General features: G+C 42.4%; 1 protein-coding gene across 2 annotated transcripts in view; it reads right to left on the bottom strand.

The window, feature by feature from the left end:
• Positions 1–18848, bottom strand: part of LOC106608211 (alpha-(1,6)-fucosyltransferase) — a 216653-nt gene that overhangs the window by 36180 nt on the left and 161625 nt on the right. For both annotated transcript variants that reach the window (XM_082977040.1, XM_082977041.1), the window contains exons 3-5: positions 16267–16388; positions 15454–15616; positions 12366–12480 (exon numbers count right to left, since the gene is read on the bottom strand). In XM_082977040.1, coding sequence (XP_082833166.1) covers positions 12366–12480; positions 15454–15616; positions 16267–16388 — 400 coding nt within the window. The remainder of the gene's footprint in view (positions 1–12365; positions 12481–15453; positions 15617–16266; positions 16389–18848) is intronic.

The raw sequence follows: 18848 nt of genomic DNA, 5'->3' as shown, positions 1-18848 counted from the left end.
AGGTAATGAAACTTTTATAATAGTAAATATGATTATGGTGAGTGCTAAACTTGCCGGGTGTCTAAATAGCGAGCCCGTGATGCCTGGGCTATGTACTTAGAATATTGCAAAATGTGCTTTCACCAAAAAGCTATTTTAAAATCGGACATATCGAGTGCATAGAGGAGGTCTGTATATATAATTCTTAAAATAATTGTTATGCTTTTTGTGAACGTTTATCGTGAATAATTTAGTAAAATGTTAGCGAATTCCCCGGAAGTTTGCGGGGGGTATGCTAGTTCTGAACGTCACATGCTAATGTAAAAAGCTGGTTTTTGATATAAATATGAACTTGATTGAACAAAACATGCATGTATTGTATAACATAATGTCCTAGGGTTGTCATCTGATGAAGATCATCAAAGGTGAGTGCTGCATTTAGCTGTCTTCTGGGTTTTGGTGACATTATATGCTGGCTTGAAAAATGGGTGTCTGATTATTTCTGGCTTGGTACTCTGCTGACATAATCTAATGTTTTGCTTTTGTTGTAAAGCCTTTTTGAAATCAGACAGTGTGGTTAGATTAACGAGAGTCTTGTCTTTAAATGGCTGTAAAATAGTCATATGTTTGAGAAATTGAAGTAATAGGATTTTTAAGGTTTTGAAAATCGCGCCACAGGATAGCAGTGGCTGTTACGTAGGTGGGACGAATTCGTCCCGCCTAGCCTAGAGAGGTTAACCTTTTGGGGCTAGGGGGCAGTATTTTCACAGCTGGATAAAAAAACGTAGCCGATTTAATCTGGTTACTAATCCTACCCAGTAACTAGAATATGCATATACTTATTATATATGGATAGAAAACACCCTAAAGTTTCTAAAACTGTTTGAATGGTGTCTGTGAGTATAACAGAACTCATTTGGCAGGCAAAACCCTGAGACATTTTCTGACAGGAAGTGGATACCTGATGTGTTGAATTACCTTTAAGCCAATGCCATTGAAACACACAGGGGCTGATTAATGTTTTGGCACTTCCTATTGCTTCCACCAGCCTATTGCTGTCACCAGCCTTTACAAAGTGTTTTGAATCTTCTACTATGAGATCTGACCGAACAAGAGCCTTGGAACGGTGATGGCCGATTAGACTCTGGCGCGCGAGGTCATGTTGGGTACCCTCGTTCCGAAACGTTTTAAAAGAGAATGCATTCGTCCACCTTGAATATTATTCATGTTCTGGTTAAAAAAGGCACTAATGATTTATGCTATACAACGTTTGACATGTTTGAACGAACGTAAATATATTTTTTCCCCTCGTTCATGAAGTGAAGTCCGGCGGGCTTAGATCATGTGCTAACAACACGGAGCTTTTTGGACATAAATGATGAGCTTTTTTGAACAAAACTACATTCGTTATGAACCTGGGATTCCTGGAAGTGACATCTGATGAAGAGAATCAAAGGTAATGGATTATTTACATAGTATTTTCGATTTTAGATCTCTCCAACATGGCCGTTTGTCTGTATCGCAAAGCGTATTTTTCTGGGCGCAGTGCTCAGATTATTGCAAAGTGTGATTTCCCAGTAAGGTTATTTTTAAATCTGGCAAGTCGATTGCGTTCAAGAGATGTAAATCTATAATTCTTTAAATGACAATATAATATTTTACCAATGTTTTCTAATTTTAATTATTTAATTTGTGGTGCTGACTTGACTGCCGGTTATTGAAGGGAAACGATTTCCTGAACATCAACGCCATAGTAAAACGCTGTTTTTGGATATAAATATGAACTTGATAGAACTAAAAATGCATGCATTGTCTAACATAATGTCTTAGGAGTGTCATCTGATGGAGATTGTAAAAGGTTAGTGCATCATTTTAGCTGGTTTTATGGTTTTGGTGACGCCTGTCTTTGAATTGACAAAACATTACACACAGCTATTGTCAATGTACTCTCCTAACATAATCTAACTTTATGCTTTCGCCGTAAAACCTTTTTGAAATCGGACAACGTGGTTAGATTAAGGAGATGTTTATCTTTCAAAGGGTGTAAGATAGTTGTATGTTTGAAAAATTTGAATTTTGACATTTATTTGGTTTCAAATTTGCCGCTCTTGAAATGCACCTGCTGTTGATAGGGTGCACCACGGGTGGCACGCTAGCGTCCCACATAGCCCCAAGAGGTTAAGTAGAGAAGAGTTGGTGTGAGAAAGAGTGTGTGTGTTTTCACATGTGTGTGTATGTGTGTGTGGGTTTGTGTGGGTGAGTGTGTACTTGCATATGTACGTGTCTGTTTGTGTGGGTGAGTGTGTACTTACATATGTACGTGTCTGTATACACTCTTAGAAAAAAGGGTTCTTTGATTGTCCCCATAGGAGAACCCTTTTTGTTTCCAGGTAGAACCATTTTTGGTTTTAGGTCACTGTTGTAGCAGAAACCACCACAGCCCCTGCAAGGCAGGTGGGCCCACGAGCTCACCTAGAGTATGTCTACATTTTATACAAAATCATTTTGACAGTACCCCTCCTTTCTAATATCCACATATAGCAAGAAAAGTGTTTCTGTTGTCCAATCTATATTTTGGGGCGGCAGGGTAGCCTAGTGGTTAGAGCGTTAGACTAGTAACCGAAAGGTTGCAAGTTCAAATCCCCGAGCTGACAAGGTACAAATCTGTAGTTCTGCCCCTGAACAGGCAGTTAAACAGGCCGTCATTGAAAATAAGAATTTGTTCTTAACTGACTTGCCTAGTTAAATAAATAAAGATAAAATATGGGTAGTAGGTGAGTCAGACAGAAAATCTGCTTAGCCAATTTGTCAGCGGCGCCGGCGTCAGCCCGCCTCGACCTGCTCACCTAATAGGCCAGAGGTGGGCAACTCCAGTCCTCGAAGGCCTGATTGGTCTCACACTTTTTCTCCATCCCTAGCAAACATTAATCAAATTGCATTCTAAACATGATTAGGTGATTATTGGAGTCAGGTGTGTTAGCTATCAAGTTCAAAAAAAGTTAGGTGAATCAGGTCGGACTCGGATGGAGAGTGAGTGCGTTGTTCAAGATGGACAAACAAAAGGCAAGACAAAGTGGTGCTAAAAAAACGCTATAAAGATGGTGCCATAATGTATGGTCCTCGTTTTGCGAGCTCCGACCTAACATTGCTATTTTGTGACTTTTTTGGCATTTATTTTTACTTTATTTTCATGAATTGTATCCACTATCATTTCTTATAACCGACAATGACTTTTGAAGATCAGATCTCAGTTATTTACCTCAATTCCGGTTTCAACTTTGATGCATCTGCCCTGGGTTCTTTCTGTAATTCTACCCAAACGCCAACTTTACAGAGGCAAGAGAGGGGGGATCCTGGAGAGATTAAGTTGAAGGGAAAACCGTCCACCTTTTACCTCCAATCTCCTGGCCAATGTACAGTCACTTGATAATAAGATCTGTGACCACCAATCGTGGATTTGCTACCAACGGTACTCTCGTAACTGCAATATTTTCTGCTTTTCTGAAACATGGCTTTCGGACAAGATGCCCCTCATGGCTATCCAACTCGATGGGATTCTCCATTCACCAAGCGGATAGGACAGTGGAGTCAGGGAAATCGAGAGGGGGAGGGTTTTGCCTCTTCATTAACAACAAATGGTGTGCTGACTCGAGCGCAGTCGAAGTCTTAAACCATTGTTTACCCATCTTGGAATACCCGACCCTTCTACCTTCCGAGGGAGTTTCAGCTGTTATCGAGACTGTATACATTCCACCTCAGGACAAGAAAAATAAATAAACTTGCACATAGCGATCTGAATGAGGCTATAAACAAGCAGGAACACTTTGTTTCCGGCGATTTTAATTCCTCCTCATTAAGATACGTAACGCCCAACTTCCATCAACATGTCTCTTTCACCACTAGGGATGATAAAGTCCTAGACCCCTGTTACCCACAAGCAAGCAGGCAAGGCCCTATTCGGCAAATCAGATCATGACTCAGTATTCCTGCTTCCTGTTTACAAGAAGAAGCTCAGTTGAGAAATGCTATTCAGAATCAGAGATTATGCTACATCACTGCTTTACTATAATTAATTGAGATATGTTCCGAGTCTCCGCCGATAACATTGACATGCTAACCACCTCCGTCACCGGCATCATTAGGAAATGCATCGGCGACGTTGTTCCCACAGTGAAGGTTCAATCAAAAGCCCTGGATTACCACCGAGGTTGGCGCTAAGCTAAAGGACAGCGCTACTGCATACAGGGCTATCGCAGACAACCCTGAGGCTAAGGATGAGGACAGGAACAAGTACAAGCAGTCCTGCTACGACCTCTGCAGAGTCATCAATCGAGCAAAAGGACAATACAGGATTAAGGTGGAATCATATTACACAGGCTCTGACACCCGCTGCATGTGGCATGGGCAACAGTCCATTATGGACTACAAAGGAAGACCAAGCCATGATCTGCTCAACGATGTCTCTACCAGACGAACTCAATGCATTTTATGCACGCTTTGACTTCCTTGTCCCAGTCTGTAATTCCCATGTTTTAAGATGACCACCATCATTACTGTTCCCAAGAACTCAAAGGCTTCATGCCACAACAAATACCACCCTGTAGCACTCACATCTGTAATCATGAAGTGCTTTGAAAGGCTGGTTATGGCACACATCAACTCCCCTTCAGGAGGTTGAACAAGGTTTAGCATTGGCCCCTTAAATCTTCAAAAAGTTATACAGCTTCACCATTCAGAGCATCTTGACTGGCTGCATCACTGCTTGTTATGACAACAGCATCGCCCTAGATCGCATGGTGCTACAGAGCGTGGTGTGGACAGCCCACTTCACAACTGGGGCCGAGCTCCCAGCCATCCAGGACCTCCATAACAGGCGGTGTGAAAGGAAGGCCAGGAAAACCGTTAAAGATTCCAGCCACCCACGCTATAGGCTCTTCTCACTGCTTCTGCATGGCAACTGGTCCCGGTGAATCAAATCTGACACCAACTGGTTCCTGAACAGCTTCTATCCCCAAGCCATAACACTGCTAAATAGCTAACAAAATGGCTACACGGACGATCTGAGTTGACCCTTATATTTTATTTTTTTCAGTGTCTATGCACACTCACAGGACTCTAACACACTCACACACACTGACACTCACACACACACACACACACACACAATTTACTCACACACACATAACATGCGCACACAATTATACTGACTCTACGCACACACACTCGCATACAATCCTCATATATGCTGCTGCTGCTACTCTGTTTATCATAAATCCTGATGCCTAGTCACCTAACCCCTATACATATCTACCTCTATCACTCATAGTATCCCTGCGCATTGTAAATATGGTATTGGAACTGACCCAGTATATAGCTTACTTACTTCTCGTTATCATTTTATTTTTATGTTTTTGTTCTACCTTTATGTTATTTTTAGTACTATGTTTATATTGATAAGTGCATTGTTGGGTTTAGAGCTGGCAAGAAAGGCATTTCACAGTATTTGTGCACGCGACATTAAAACTTGAAACTTATCTGATCACGCTCGTGACAAATTACCTAAGATTGCTGAAACACCATTGCAGGTGGAGGCTAGCAGATCTACTTATGCAGAAGCTAACACTAGCAGATACGGTTGAATGGTGGGAACCCAGTTACTGAGATTTACCGTCCAAAACCACTCCCTTTTCACAGGATAAATAACTGCGAGAAACCAGTCAATTGTAATAAATTATTTATATCAACAGCATGACGTGAAATGGAACTGATAAATTATATGCAATGTCTAAATATAGCTTCTCTATGGCATTCTCTCTGCTCTCAGCGTGATTAATCATCAATGCTCATGGTGGAGACAGACCATCTCAGTACGGAGTGCAGTTCACAATGCATGTAGACCTATCATCTCATCACTGTACAGGGTTTTCTTTGTGACAGGTAGGCCTACATTTGCTGCAACATAGCCTATGCTACACTAATATAAGGACTGAATAAGTGTCTAATTTACGCCTCTCCATCTGGCTTTTGTGGCTCAGCTTCATTTTTTATTGTAAAGAGGTATTTTTTTGTTGCAGCTGCAGAGTTTTGAAAAAGCCTATCACTCGAATATCGATTCTTTAAATCGGAGCACGCTGAGCAGTCTTCCTCTCTCTCTCATCAATTCCATTCAAACTGCAAAATAGATAATCCTGTTCAAGATTGATATATATACAGTTGAAGTCGGAAGTTTACATACACCTTAGCCAAATACATTTAAACTCAATTTTTCACAATTCCTGACATTTAATCCTAGTAAACATTCCCTGTCTTAGGTCAGTTAGGATCACCACTTTATTTTAAGAATGTGAAATGTCAGAATAATAGTAGAGAGAATGATTTATTTCAGATTTTATTTCTTTCATCACATTCCCAGTGGGTCAGAAGTTTACATACACTCAATTAGTATTTGGTAGCATTGCCTTTAAATTGTTTAACTTGGGTCAAACGTTTTGGGTAGCCTTCCACAAGCTTCCCACAATAAGTTGGGTGAATTTTGGCCCATTCCTCCTGGCAGAGCTGGTGTAACTGAGTTAGGTTTGTAGGCCTCCTTGCTCGCACACGCTTTTTCAGTTTCACATTTTCTATAGCATTGAGGTCAGGGCTTTGTGATGGCCACTCCAATACCTTGACTTTATTGTCCTTAAGCCATATTCCCACAACTTTGGAAGTATGCTTGGGGTCATTGTCCATTTGGAAGACCCATTTGCGACCAAGCTTTAACTTCCTGACTGATGTCTTGAGATGTTGCTTCAATATATCCTCATATTTTCCTTCCTCATGAAGCCATCTATTTTGTGAAGTGCAGCAGTCCCTCCTGCAGCAAAGCACCCTCACAACATGATGCTGCCACCCCCGTGCTTCACGGTTGGGACGGTATTCTTCGGCTTGCAAGCCTCCCCCTTTTCCCACCTAACATAACGATGGTCATTATGGCCAAACAGTTCCATTTTTGTTTCATCAGACCAGAGGACATTTCCCCAAAAAGTACGATCTTTGTCCCCATGTGCAGTTGAAAACCGTGGTCTGACATTTTTATGGAGGTTTTGGAGCAGTGGCTTCTTCCATGCTGAGCGGCCTTTCAGGTTATGTCGATATAGGACTCGTTTTATTGTGGATGTAGATACTTTTGTACTTGTTTCTTCCAGCATCTTCACAAGGTCCTTTGCTGTTGTTCTGGGATTGATTTGCACTTTTCGCACCTAAGTGTGTTCATCTCAGAATGTGTCTCCTTCCTGAGTGGTATGATGGCTGCGTGGTCCCATGGTGTTTATGCTTGCGTACTATGGTTTGTACAGATGAACGTGGTACCTTCAGGCATTTGGAAATTGCTCCCAAGGATGGAACAGACTTGTGGAGGTCTACAATTGTTTTTTCTGAGGTCTTGGCGGATTTCTTTTGATTTTCCCATGATGTCAAGCAAAAAGGCACTGATTTTGAAGGTAGGCCTTGAAATACATCCACAGGTCCACCTCCAATTGACTCAAATGGTGTCAATTAGCCTACCAGAAGCTTCTAAAGCCATGACATAATTTTCTGGAATTTTCCAAGCTGTTTAAAGGCACAGTCAACTTAGTGTATGTAAACTTCTGAGGCACTGGAATTGTGATACAGTGAATTATAAGTGAAATAATCTGTCTGTAAACAATTGTTGGAAGAACGACTTGTGTCATGCAGAGTAGATGTCCTAACCGACTTGCCAAAACTATAGTTTGTTAACAAGAAATTTGTGGAGTTTTAATGACTATATATAAAAATATAGAGAGAGGTCCTAGCCTACCTCTTTCAGGTAATACCATCGTGGCCAAATGTTTTGAGAATGACACAAATATTAATTTTCACAAAGTCTGCTGCCTCAGTTTGTATGATGACAATTTGCATATACTCCAGAGTGTTATTAAGAGTGATCGGATGAATTGCGATTAATTGCAAAGTCCCTCTTTGCCATGCAAATGAACTGAATCCCAAAAATACATTTCCACTGCATTTCAGCCCTGCCACAAAAGGACCAGCTGACATAATGTCAGTGATTCTCTCGTTAACCTGTTATGGATAGGGGGCAGTATTTTCACAGCCGGATAAAAAACGTACCCAATTTAATCTGTTTATTACTCCTGCCCAGAAACTAGAACATGTATATAATTGTTTGATTTGGATAGAAAACACCCTAAAGTTTCTAAAACTGTTTGAATGGTGTCTGTGAGTAAAACAGAACTCATATAGCAGGCCAAAACCTGAGAAGATTCCAAACAGGAAGTGCCCTCTCTGACCATTTCTTGGCCTTCTTTAGCCTCTTTATTGAAAACAGAGGATCTCTGCTGTAACGTGACACTTTCTAAGGCTCCCATAGGCTCTCAGAAGGCGCCAGAACATTGAATGATGACTTTGCAGTCCATGGCTGAATAACAGTAGCGCATTTGGATAGTGGTCGATCTGAGAACAATGAGATGGGCGCGCGCGTGCACATGAAGAGTCCATTTTCCATTTTCAGTCTTTGAACGAAAACAACGACTCCCGGTCGGAATATTATCGCCATTTTATGAGAAAAATCGCATAAAAATTGATTTTAAACAGCGTTTGACATGCTTCGAAGTACGGTAATGGAATATTTAGACATTGTTTGTCACGATACGTGCGGGCGCGTCACCCTTCGTTACCCTTTGGATAGTGTCTTGAACGCACGAACAAAACGCCGCTATTTAGATATAACTATGTATTATTTGGAACCAAACCAACATTTGTTGTTGAAGTAGAAGTCCTTGGAGTGCATTCTGACGAAGAACAGCAAAGGTAATCACATTTTTCTTATAATAAATCTGAGTTTGGTGAGTACCAAACTTGGTGGGTGTCAAAATAGCTAGCCTGTGATGGCCGGGCTATCTACTCAGAATATTGCAAAATGTGCTTTCACCGAAAAGCTATTTTAAAATCGGACACCGCGATTGCATAAAGGAGTTCTGTATCTATAATTCTTAAAATAATTGTTATGTTTTTTGTGAACGTTTATCATCAGTAATTTAGTAAATTCACTGGAAGTGTTCGGTGGGAATGCTAGTTCTGAACGTCACATGCTCATGTAAAAAGCTGGTTTTTGATATAAATATGAACTTGATTGAACAAAACATGCATGTATTGTATAACATAATGTCCTAGGAGTGTCATCTGATGAAGATCATCAAAGGTTAGTGCTGCATTTAACTGTGGTTTTGGTTTTTGTGACATTATATGCTAGCTTGAAAAATGGGTGTCTGATTATTTCTGGCTGGGTACTCTGCTGACATAATCTAATGTTTTGCTTTCGTTGTAAAGCCTTTTTGAAATCGGACAGTGTGGTTAGATAAAGGAGAGTCTTCTCTTTAAAATGGTGTAAAATAGTCATATGTTTGAAAAATTGAAGTTTTCGGATTTTCGAGGAGTTTGTATTTCGCGCCACGCCCTATCATTGGATATTGGAGCGGTGTTCCGCTAGCGGAACGTCTAGATGTAAGAAGTTAACACAGGTGTGAGTGTTGACGAGGACAAGGCTGGAGATCACTCTGTCATGCTGATTGAGTTCGAATAACAGACTGGAAGCTTCAAAAGGAGGGTGGTGCTTGGAATCATTGTTCTTCCTCTGTCAGCCATGGTTACCTGCAAGGAAACACGTGCCGTCATCATTGCTTTGCACAAAAAGGGCTTCACAGACAAGGATATTGTTGCCAGTAAGATTGCACCTAAATCAACCATTTATCGGATCATCAAGAACTTCAAGGAGAGCGGTTCAATTGTTGTGAAAAAGGCTTCAGGGCGCCCAATATGGTCCAGCAAGCACCAGGACCGTCTCCTAAAGTTAATTCAGCTGCGGGATCGGGGCACCACCAGTACAGAGCTTGCTCAGGAATGGCAGCAGGCAGGTGTGAGTGCATCTGCACACACAGTGAGGCGAAGACTTTTGGAGGATGGCCTGGTGTCAAGAAGGGCAGCAAAGAAGCCACTTCTCTCCAAGAAAAACATCAGGGAAAGACTGATATTATGCAAAAGGTACAGGGATTGGACTGCTCAGGACTGGGGTAAAGTCATTTTCTCTGATGATTCCCCATTCTGATTGTTTGGGGCATTCGGAAAAAAGCTTGTCCGGAGAAGACAAGGTGAGCGCTACCATCAGTCCTGTGTCATGCCAACAGTAAAGCATCCTGAGACCATTCATGTGTGGGGTTGCTTATCAGCCAAGGGAGTGGGCTCACTCACAATTTTGCCTAAGAACACAGCCATGAATAAAGAATGGTACCAACACATCCTCCGAGAGCAACTTCTCCCAACCATCCAGGAACAGTTTGGTGACGAACAATGCCTTTTCCAGCATGATGGAGCACCTTGCCATAAGGCAAAAGTGATAACTAAGTGGCTCGGGAACAAAACATCGATATTTTGGGTCCATGGCCAGGAAACTCTGCAGACCTTAATCCCATTGAGAACTTGTGGTCAATCCTCAAGATGCGAGTGGACAAACAAAACCCCACAAATTCGGACAAACTCCAAGCATTGATTATGCAAGAATGGGCTGCCATCAGTCAGGATGTGGTCCAAAAGTTAATTGACAGCATGCCAGGGCGGATTGCAGAGGTCTTGAAAAAGAAGGGTCAACACTGCAAATATTTACTCTTTGCATCAACTTCATGTAATTGTCAATAAAAGCCTTTGACACTTATGAAATGTTTGTAATTATACTTCAGTATTCCATAGTTACATCTGACAAAAATATCTAAAGACACTGAAGCAGCAAACTTTGTGGAAATTAATATTTGTGTCATTCTCAAAACTTTTGGCCACAACTGTACATGTGATGCTGTATTAGCCGTATATTTATCTAATGAACGATGGGTTATGCATTATAAGCTTCTAACTAGCCTCTGTCTCTTGCGCAATAGGCAGGCACCTGTGCTCCGCTGGCCTCTCTCCTTACAAAACGCTCCTTAGATCTTGAAGGCTTGCTGGACATTGTTTTTGTTTTCTGAACGTTAAACACAGCAGCCAATACAACTCACGGTTAGTTTGAAAGCAGAGTGAACATGTGATGGTTGTAGGCTACGGCAGTTATTTATTCAGACTGAATGGTTATAATCTTAGTGAAGAGAAGTGAAAGCCATCTGCACCTAATTCTAGTCCTATATTATTCAAGGATGTCATTGGAATGATGAAGATAAGAACTTATTTAAATTAGCTGTTGAAAGTGAGGAAGGAATTTGTATTTATTATGGATCCCCATTAGATGCTGCCAAAGCAGCAGCTCCTCTTCCTGGGGTCCAGCAAAATTAAGGCAGTTTATACAATTTTAAAAATATTACAATACATTCACAGATTTCACAACACACTGTGTGCCCTCAGGCCCCTACTCCACCACTACCACCAATCTTAAGGAATGAGGGAACAATAGAGAGAGAAAGAGGAGGTAGGGTAATAACATTAGAGGAAATATTATGAAAAGTACAGTATATATACATCAGCCTACTAATTATACAAGTAGGCCCTATTATATTTAACATTTAAAATCTAATTCGCTAGCCTATACTTGTAACTTTGTAGGCCACATGTGCTGCACCTGTCACGCCCTGATCTGTTTCACCTGTCCTTGTGCTCGTCTCCACCCCTCCAGGTGTCGGTTATTATCCCCGGTGTATTTATCCCGGTGTTACCTGTCTCTCTGTGCCAGTTCGTCTTGTTTGTCAAGTCAACCAGCGGTTTTGTGTCTCAGCTCCTGCGTTTCCCAGTCTCTCTTTGCTCGACCTCCTGGTTTTGACCCTTGCCTGTCCTGACTCTGAGCCCGCCTGCCTGACCACTCTGCCTGCCCCTGACCTCGAGCCTGCCTATCGTCTTGTACCGTTTGGACTCTGACCTGGTTACTGAACCCCTGCCTGTCCTGACCTCGAGCGTGCCTATCACCTGGTACTGTTTGGACTCTGACCTGGTTTATGAACTCTCACCTGTACCCGACCTGACTTTTGCCTACCCCTCTTGTTATAATAAATATCAGAGCTCAACCATCTGCCTCCTGTGTCTGCATTTGGGTCTCGCCTTGTGCCCTTATAGCACCAGAATCACATGTTCTCTCAGCTTTATGATGGTTTGAACGAGGTGCGTAATTCCAGTCCATATAATGCAGTATAATACAATACTGTACAGTAATAAAGAACCCTCTGTAGAAAGGGTTTTATACAGAACCCAAAAGGGTTACACCTGCAACCAAAAATGGTTCTTCAAAGGGTTATCCTATGGGGACAGCCGAAGAACCTTAAGAGTGTATACACGCATACGTTGGTGTTTGCATTTGTGTGTGTGCATGTGTGAATGCAAAAGTTTGTGTGTGTGTATACCTGTAGGTACGTGATCCTGTTCTGCACCAGGTTAGACAGGTCCCTGGCCTCCTTCACTCTCCAGTCTCCGACTCCGTCAGCCTGGCTGAGGTAGTACAGGTCTGTCATGATGGACCTGCACACACACAAAAATGTAATCAAGTCAAATTGTATATGTCACATGCGCCGAATACAACAGGTGTACACTTTACCGTGAAATGCTTACTTACAAGCCCTTAACCAACCAGTTTTAAGAAATAATATTTTTTTTTTAATGTAACACAAGAATGGAGCTATAAACAGGGAGTACCAGATCAATGTGCAGGGGTAATAGCTATATACAGGGAGGACCAGTACCAGATCAATGTGCAGGGCTACTAGCTATATACAGGGAGTACCAGAACCAGATCAATGTGCAGGTGTAATAGCTATATACAGGGAGGACCAGTACCAGATAAATGTGCATGGGTGATAGCTATATACAGGGAGTACCAGAACCAGATCAATGTGCAGGGGTAATGGTTAAATACAGGGAGTACCAGTACCAGATCAATGTGTAGGGGTAATAGCTATATACAGTGAGTACCGGATCAATGTGCAGGGGTAATAGCTATATACAGGGAGAACCAGTAACAGATCAATGTGCAGGGCTACTAGCTATATACAGGGAGGACCAGATCAATGTGCAGGGGTAATAGCTATATACAGGGAGTACCAGATCAATGTGCAGGGGTAATAGCTATATACAGGGAGTACCGGATCAATGTGCAGGGGTAATAGCTATATACAGGGAGTACCAGATCAATGTGCAGGGGTAATAGCTATATACAGAGAGGACCAGTACCAGATCAATGAGCAGGGGTATTAGCTATATACAGAGAGTACCAGTACCAGATCAATGTGCAGGGGTAATAGCTATATACAGAGAGTACCAGATCAATGTGCAGGGGTAATAGCTATATAAAGGGAGTACCAGATCAATGTGCAAAGATGTGAGGTATGAACAGGGAGTACTAGATCCAGATCAATGTGCAGGGGTAATACCTATATACAGAGAGTACCAGTACCAGATCAATGTGCAGGGCTAATAGCTATATACAGGGAGTACCAGTAACAGATCAATGTGCAGGGCTAATAGCTATATACAGAGAGGACCAGTACCAGATCAATGAGCAGGGATAATAGCTTTAAACAGGGAGTACCAGATCAATTTACAGGGATAATGGCTATTTTCAGGGAGGACCAAATCAATGTGAAGGGGTAATAGCTATATACAGGGAGTACCAGTACCATATCAATGTGCAAAGGTGTGAGGTATGAACAGGGAGTTCTAGTTCCAGATCAATGTGCAGGGGTAATAGCTATATACAGTGAGTACCAGTACCAGATCAATGTGCAGGGGTAATGGCTATATACAGGGAGGACCAGTTCCAGATCAATGTGCAGGGGTAATAGCTATATACAGTGAGTACCAGTACCAGATCAATGTGCAGGGGTAATGGCTATATACAGGGAGGACCAGTACCAGATCAATGTGCAGGGGTAATAGCTATTTACAGAGAGTACCAGATCAATGTGCAGGGGTAATGGCTATATACAGGGAGGACCAGTACCAGATCAATGTGCAGGGGTAATAGCTATATACAGGGAGGACCAGTACCAGATCAATGTGCAGGGGTAATGGCTATATACAGGGAGTACCAGATCAATGTGCAGGAGTAATGGCTATATACAGGGGGTACCAGTACCAGATCAATGTGCAGAGGTATGAGGTATAACAGGGAGCACCAGACCAGATTAATGTGCAGGGGTAATAGCTATAGGCAGAGAGTACCACTATCACATCAATAGGTACTTGAGGTAGATATGTACATGAAGGCAGGGTAAATTGACTAGGAATCAGGATAGATAATAATAATAATACTTTTAATAATAATAATAATATAAGAAAGGGAAAGCCATAAGTCAAGTACATAGCACTGACACTGCAGTTTCCCATCTCTGAAAACCAGCACGCCTCAAATCATTTGTTACCCACGTCAGTCACCCACGTCAGTCACATTCTCAGGGTGGGAAACTTCCTAAGCACATTAGCACACACACACTTAAATAGTATATAGAATGCTTCACTTCACAATTTTGACATTACATTACGAAGTATCAATGCAGAATTATTTTACACAATTTAAATGAATACATGCACAACTATGCACAAGAAAATAATCAACACAATAAAAACTAACTTTAAAATACATATAGTCATGTATGGCATACACACACACACACACACACACACAGAGAAACACACAAACATAAACACACAAACATATCCACACGTTCTCTAGCATGAAATAATCATTACTCATGCTTTCATTTTTTATCCTAAACCACAACGCGTGTGTTCTATACGAAGCCATGTCATACTCCTTTACCCAGAAGCCACTGTGGATCTATCACAGTCTCCCTGTGTGAGAACTACAAGTGTCCGTTAGCCGCTGAGGGAGGGAGGCTAGTTCTCCTGTGGTTGGTTGTAAATGTGTGTGTGTGTGGGGGGGGGGGGTTTGTGTGAGTGTCTGAGTGATTGTGTGTGTGTAAGTGTAAGTGTGTGTGTGTCCTTCTTCTATGAAGCCTGTGGGGGTTTCCCCGGCCCAGCGGTTAATGCTACTGCAGACGCTGGAGGCTGGAGATGGCGGTTTAGTTGACGGGTGGATAAGCTGAGTGGCCCTGAGTACTGATTACCCGCTCCAATTGTTGGGCAATTACTGTCCCATTTACAATTACCCAATAATTCAACAGGCAGGCAGAGGGAGGTAGTAGAGAGGGTGGGAGGGAGACAGGGAAGGAAGGAGGTGGGGAAGAGAGCCGGGGCCACTGCTGTATTACAGGGCCGATGAACTACATAAACGTGTGACTCATGTCGCAACCTCTCTCTGCTCTCTCTGACCTCTAGGCTGTATCCAACATAGAGGAAGACAGAACACCTGGGAGAGTGGAGTGGTAATGGAAGGTGTGTATGTGCATGTTTCTGTGTGTGTCGGCGGACAGCCTGTGGAAGGATTTATAGATGTGTGCGTGTGTGACAGAGAGCATGAGTGCATGTGTCTCTGACCTCTGCTGGTGTCCCAGGTCTTGTATCAGGGTGTCAGCCTGTCTGGGCCTTTCCCCAGCCTCCACATGGCCCAGCTTCTTCACCTCGCTGCGGACAAAGTACCAGAGCTCCCTCACACCGTTCTCCACCCTCCGCCTCAGCTCCTCCTGGGTGGGGCCCGGACCTGAGTGGTGGTGGAGGGAGGAGGGGGTGAAATAAAGAACGATGGGCAGAAAGGTAACTGTCATTGAACACATGGGAGTTTTAGGAGAAGACTGGATCGTCTGTCAATACAAATCTCTCCCTCTCAACCTCCCTCTCTCCCAATGTGATGCTTTGACTCCATTCATGTACATTTGATCATAAGAGTTTTAATGCATCTGTTTTGTCCACACAGAGACACACACACAGAGACAAACACACAGAGAAACACACACAGAGACATATATACACACACACACAGAGACACACACACAGAGACAAACACACAGAGACATATACACACACACAGAGACATATACACACACACACACACACACAGACACACACACACACACACACACACACACACACACACACACACACACACACACACATGTTTTCCCTGTCAGATGAGTTTAACTGCTAACATAGACCAGGCTAATCATAATCCTACGCTATCTGACCCACCGATTTACCTCCTTACTCTCCGGGACTCTCCCCCAGCTTCTACCTCCTCTCCCCCCATACATTTTACGTTTACATTTACGTCATTTAGCAGACGCTCTTATCCAGAGCGACTTACAAATTGGTGCATTCCCTCCCTGGCCTCCCTGATCCCCCTGGCCTGCTCACCATCTCCGGTCAGTCTCTGGAAGCTGTGTATCTTCTGCTTGGCTCTGGTCAGCTGGTCCTCCAGGGAGCGTAGCCTCCCCACAGCCAGGGCCCCTCCCTCTTCTACCTGGCCCTCAGGAATCCTAACACAAGAGACAGGGGGGAATAGAGAGAGCAATGGGTATCAGAGTGGGGATGTGTGTGTTTGTTTTTCTACATCTTTGTTAGTTGTGTTAGTATATGAGTCAGAGCTCTTTTACTGTGTGTGTGTGTGTGTGTGTGTGTGTGTGTGTGTGTGTGTGTGTGTGTGTGTGTGTGTGTGTGTGTGTGTGTGTGTGTGTGTGTGTGTGTGTGTGTGTGTGTGTGTGTGTGTGTGTGTGTGTGTGTCTGTCTTGATTAAATGTGATCAGGCATCAAAGAGCACTCCGTTCAATAATACAGTATTTTGGTGAGCAAATTTGCAGCTGAATATCTTACAAAGCCTAATTGCTAATTAGAGTCTAAATTATGTTTGGGCGTCTTTTTGGTCCATTTAAAATGCACATTGCGTTTTTTTCACTAATGAGTATTTGTAAAGTATAATGAACTCTACAAAGCGGTATTTGTGCCTTGTTTTGTTGTTTATACAGTGTGCTATAGTGAACAGTAACATCTCTCTTCATTCCATTTGTATTTCCTGAACATCTCAAATGTTGACCTGTTCATTATGACACAGGTGTGCACACAAACAAAATGCAAGCGTGCAAGAATACACACACACACACACACACACACACACACACACACACACACACACACACACACACACACACACACACACACACACACACCGCACAGAGTCTTGTACAACTAACCTTGTGGGAACACACAATTCAGTCCCATTCAAAATCCTATTTCTCATAACCCTTAACCCTTAACCCTAAACCTATCCCTAACCTGTACCCTTACCTTTACCCTTACCTTAACCCTAACCTTAACTCAGAAACCTAACCCTAACCCTAACACTAGCTCCTAAACCTAAAAATAACCCTAGCTCTTAAACCTAAAAATAAACTTAGCTCCTAAACCTAAAACTAACCTAAAATGTGGTGACATTTGGATAAATAGTGGAGTGGAGCAGATGGACAAACAAAAAGAGAAAAAACGTAAAGGTGGTGCTGAAAAGTGGAGAGAGAAGAGGTTGAAGTCCCTTGAGGCTGATGCAGCCAAATGTTTTAAAATAACAAATTATTAATTTGCTTCCGTTAACAGTCAATCATCTCAGCCTAGTGAGCCTGAAGGCACTGGCAGCAGAGAGGAGAGAGAGCAGAGAGAGCAGCCCATTGAGCCCAGCGATACCAGTTCAACTGTTAGTTAGGTTTTGCAGCTGAAGCGGTAAGACAGAAGACAATAGGGATAAGATAAGCAATGTTTGGGCTTAGCTAGCTGGCTATTTAGCTACAGTGGAAGTCGGAAGTTTACATACACCTTAGCCAAATACGTTTAAACTCCGTTTTTCACAATTCCTGACATTTAATCCTAGTAAAAATTCCCTGTCTTAGGTCAGTTAGGATCACCACTTCATTTTAAGAATGTGAAATGTCAGAATAATAGTAGAGAGAATGATTTATTTCAGATGTTATTTCTTTCATCGCATTCCCAGTGGGTCAGAAGTTTACATACACTCAATTAGTATTTGGTAGCATTGCCTTTAAATTGTTTAACTTGTGTCAAACGTTTTGGGTAGCCTTCCACAAGCTTCCCACAATAAGTTGGGTGAATTGTGGCCCATTCCTCCTGACAAAGCTGGTGTTACTGAGTCAGGTTTGTAGGCCTCCTTGCTCGCACACACTTTTTCAGTTCTGCCCACAAATTTTCAATAGGCTTGAGGTCAGGGCTTTGTGATGGCCACTCCAATACCTTGACTTTGTTGTCCTTAAGCCATTTTGCAACAACTTTGGAAGTATGCTTGGGGTCATTGTCCACTTGGAAGACCCATTTGCGACCAAGATTTAACTTCCTGACTGATGTCTTGAGATGTTGCTTAACCTGTTGGGTCTAGGGGGCAGCATTTGCACGTCTGGATAAAAAAAATGTACCCGATTTAATCTGGTTACTAATCCTACCCAGTAACTAGAATATGCATATACTTATTATATATGGATAGAAAACACTCTAAAGTTTCTAAAACTGTTTGAATGGTGTCTGTGAGTATAACAGAACTCATTTGGCAGGCAAAACCCTGAGACATTTTCTGACAGGAAGTGGATACCTGATGTGTTGTATTGACTTTAAACCTATCCCATTGAAAAACACAGGGGCTTAGGAATATTTTGGCACTTCCTATTGCTTCCACTAGATGTCACCAGCCTTTACAAAGTGTTTTGAGTCTTCTGGAGGGAGATCTGACCGAACAAGAGCCATGGAACGATGATGTCCCATTAGACACCTGGCGCGCGAGTTCATGTTGGGTACCCTCGTTCCAATACGTTATAAAAGAGTATGCATTCGTCCACCTTGAATATTATTCATGTTCTGGTTAAAAAAGGCCCTAATGATTTATGCTATACAACGTTTGACATGTTTGAACGAACGGAAATATATTTTTTCCCCTCGTTCATGAC

Source organism: Salmo salar, chromosome 06 (genome assembly GCF_965601325.2).
Source record: "Salmo salar chromosome 06, fSalSal1, whole genome shotgun sequence".
In the NCBI taxonomy this organism is placed as follows: domain Eukaryota; kingdom Metazoa; phylum Chordata; class Actinopteri; order Salmoniformes; family Salmonidae; genus Salmo; species Salmo salar.
This window is presented reverse-complemented; position numbering and strand designations above follow the sequence as displayed.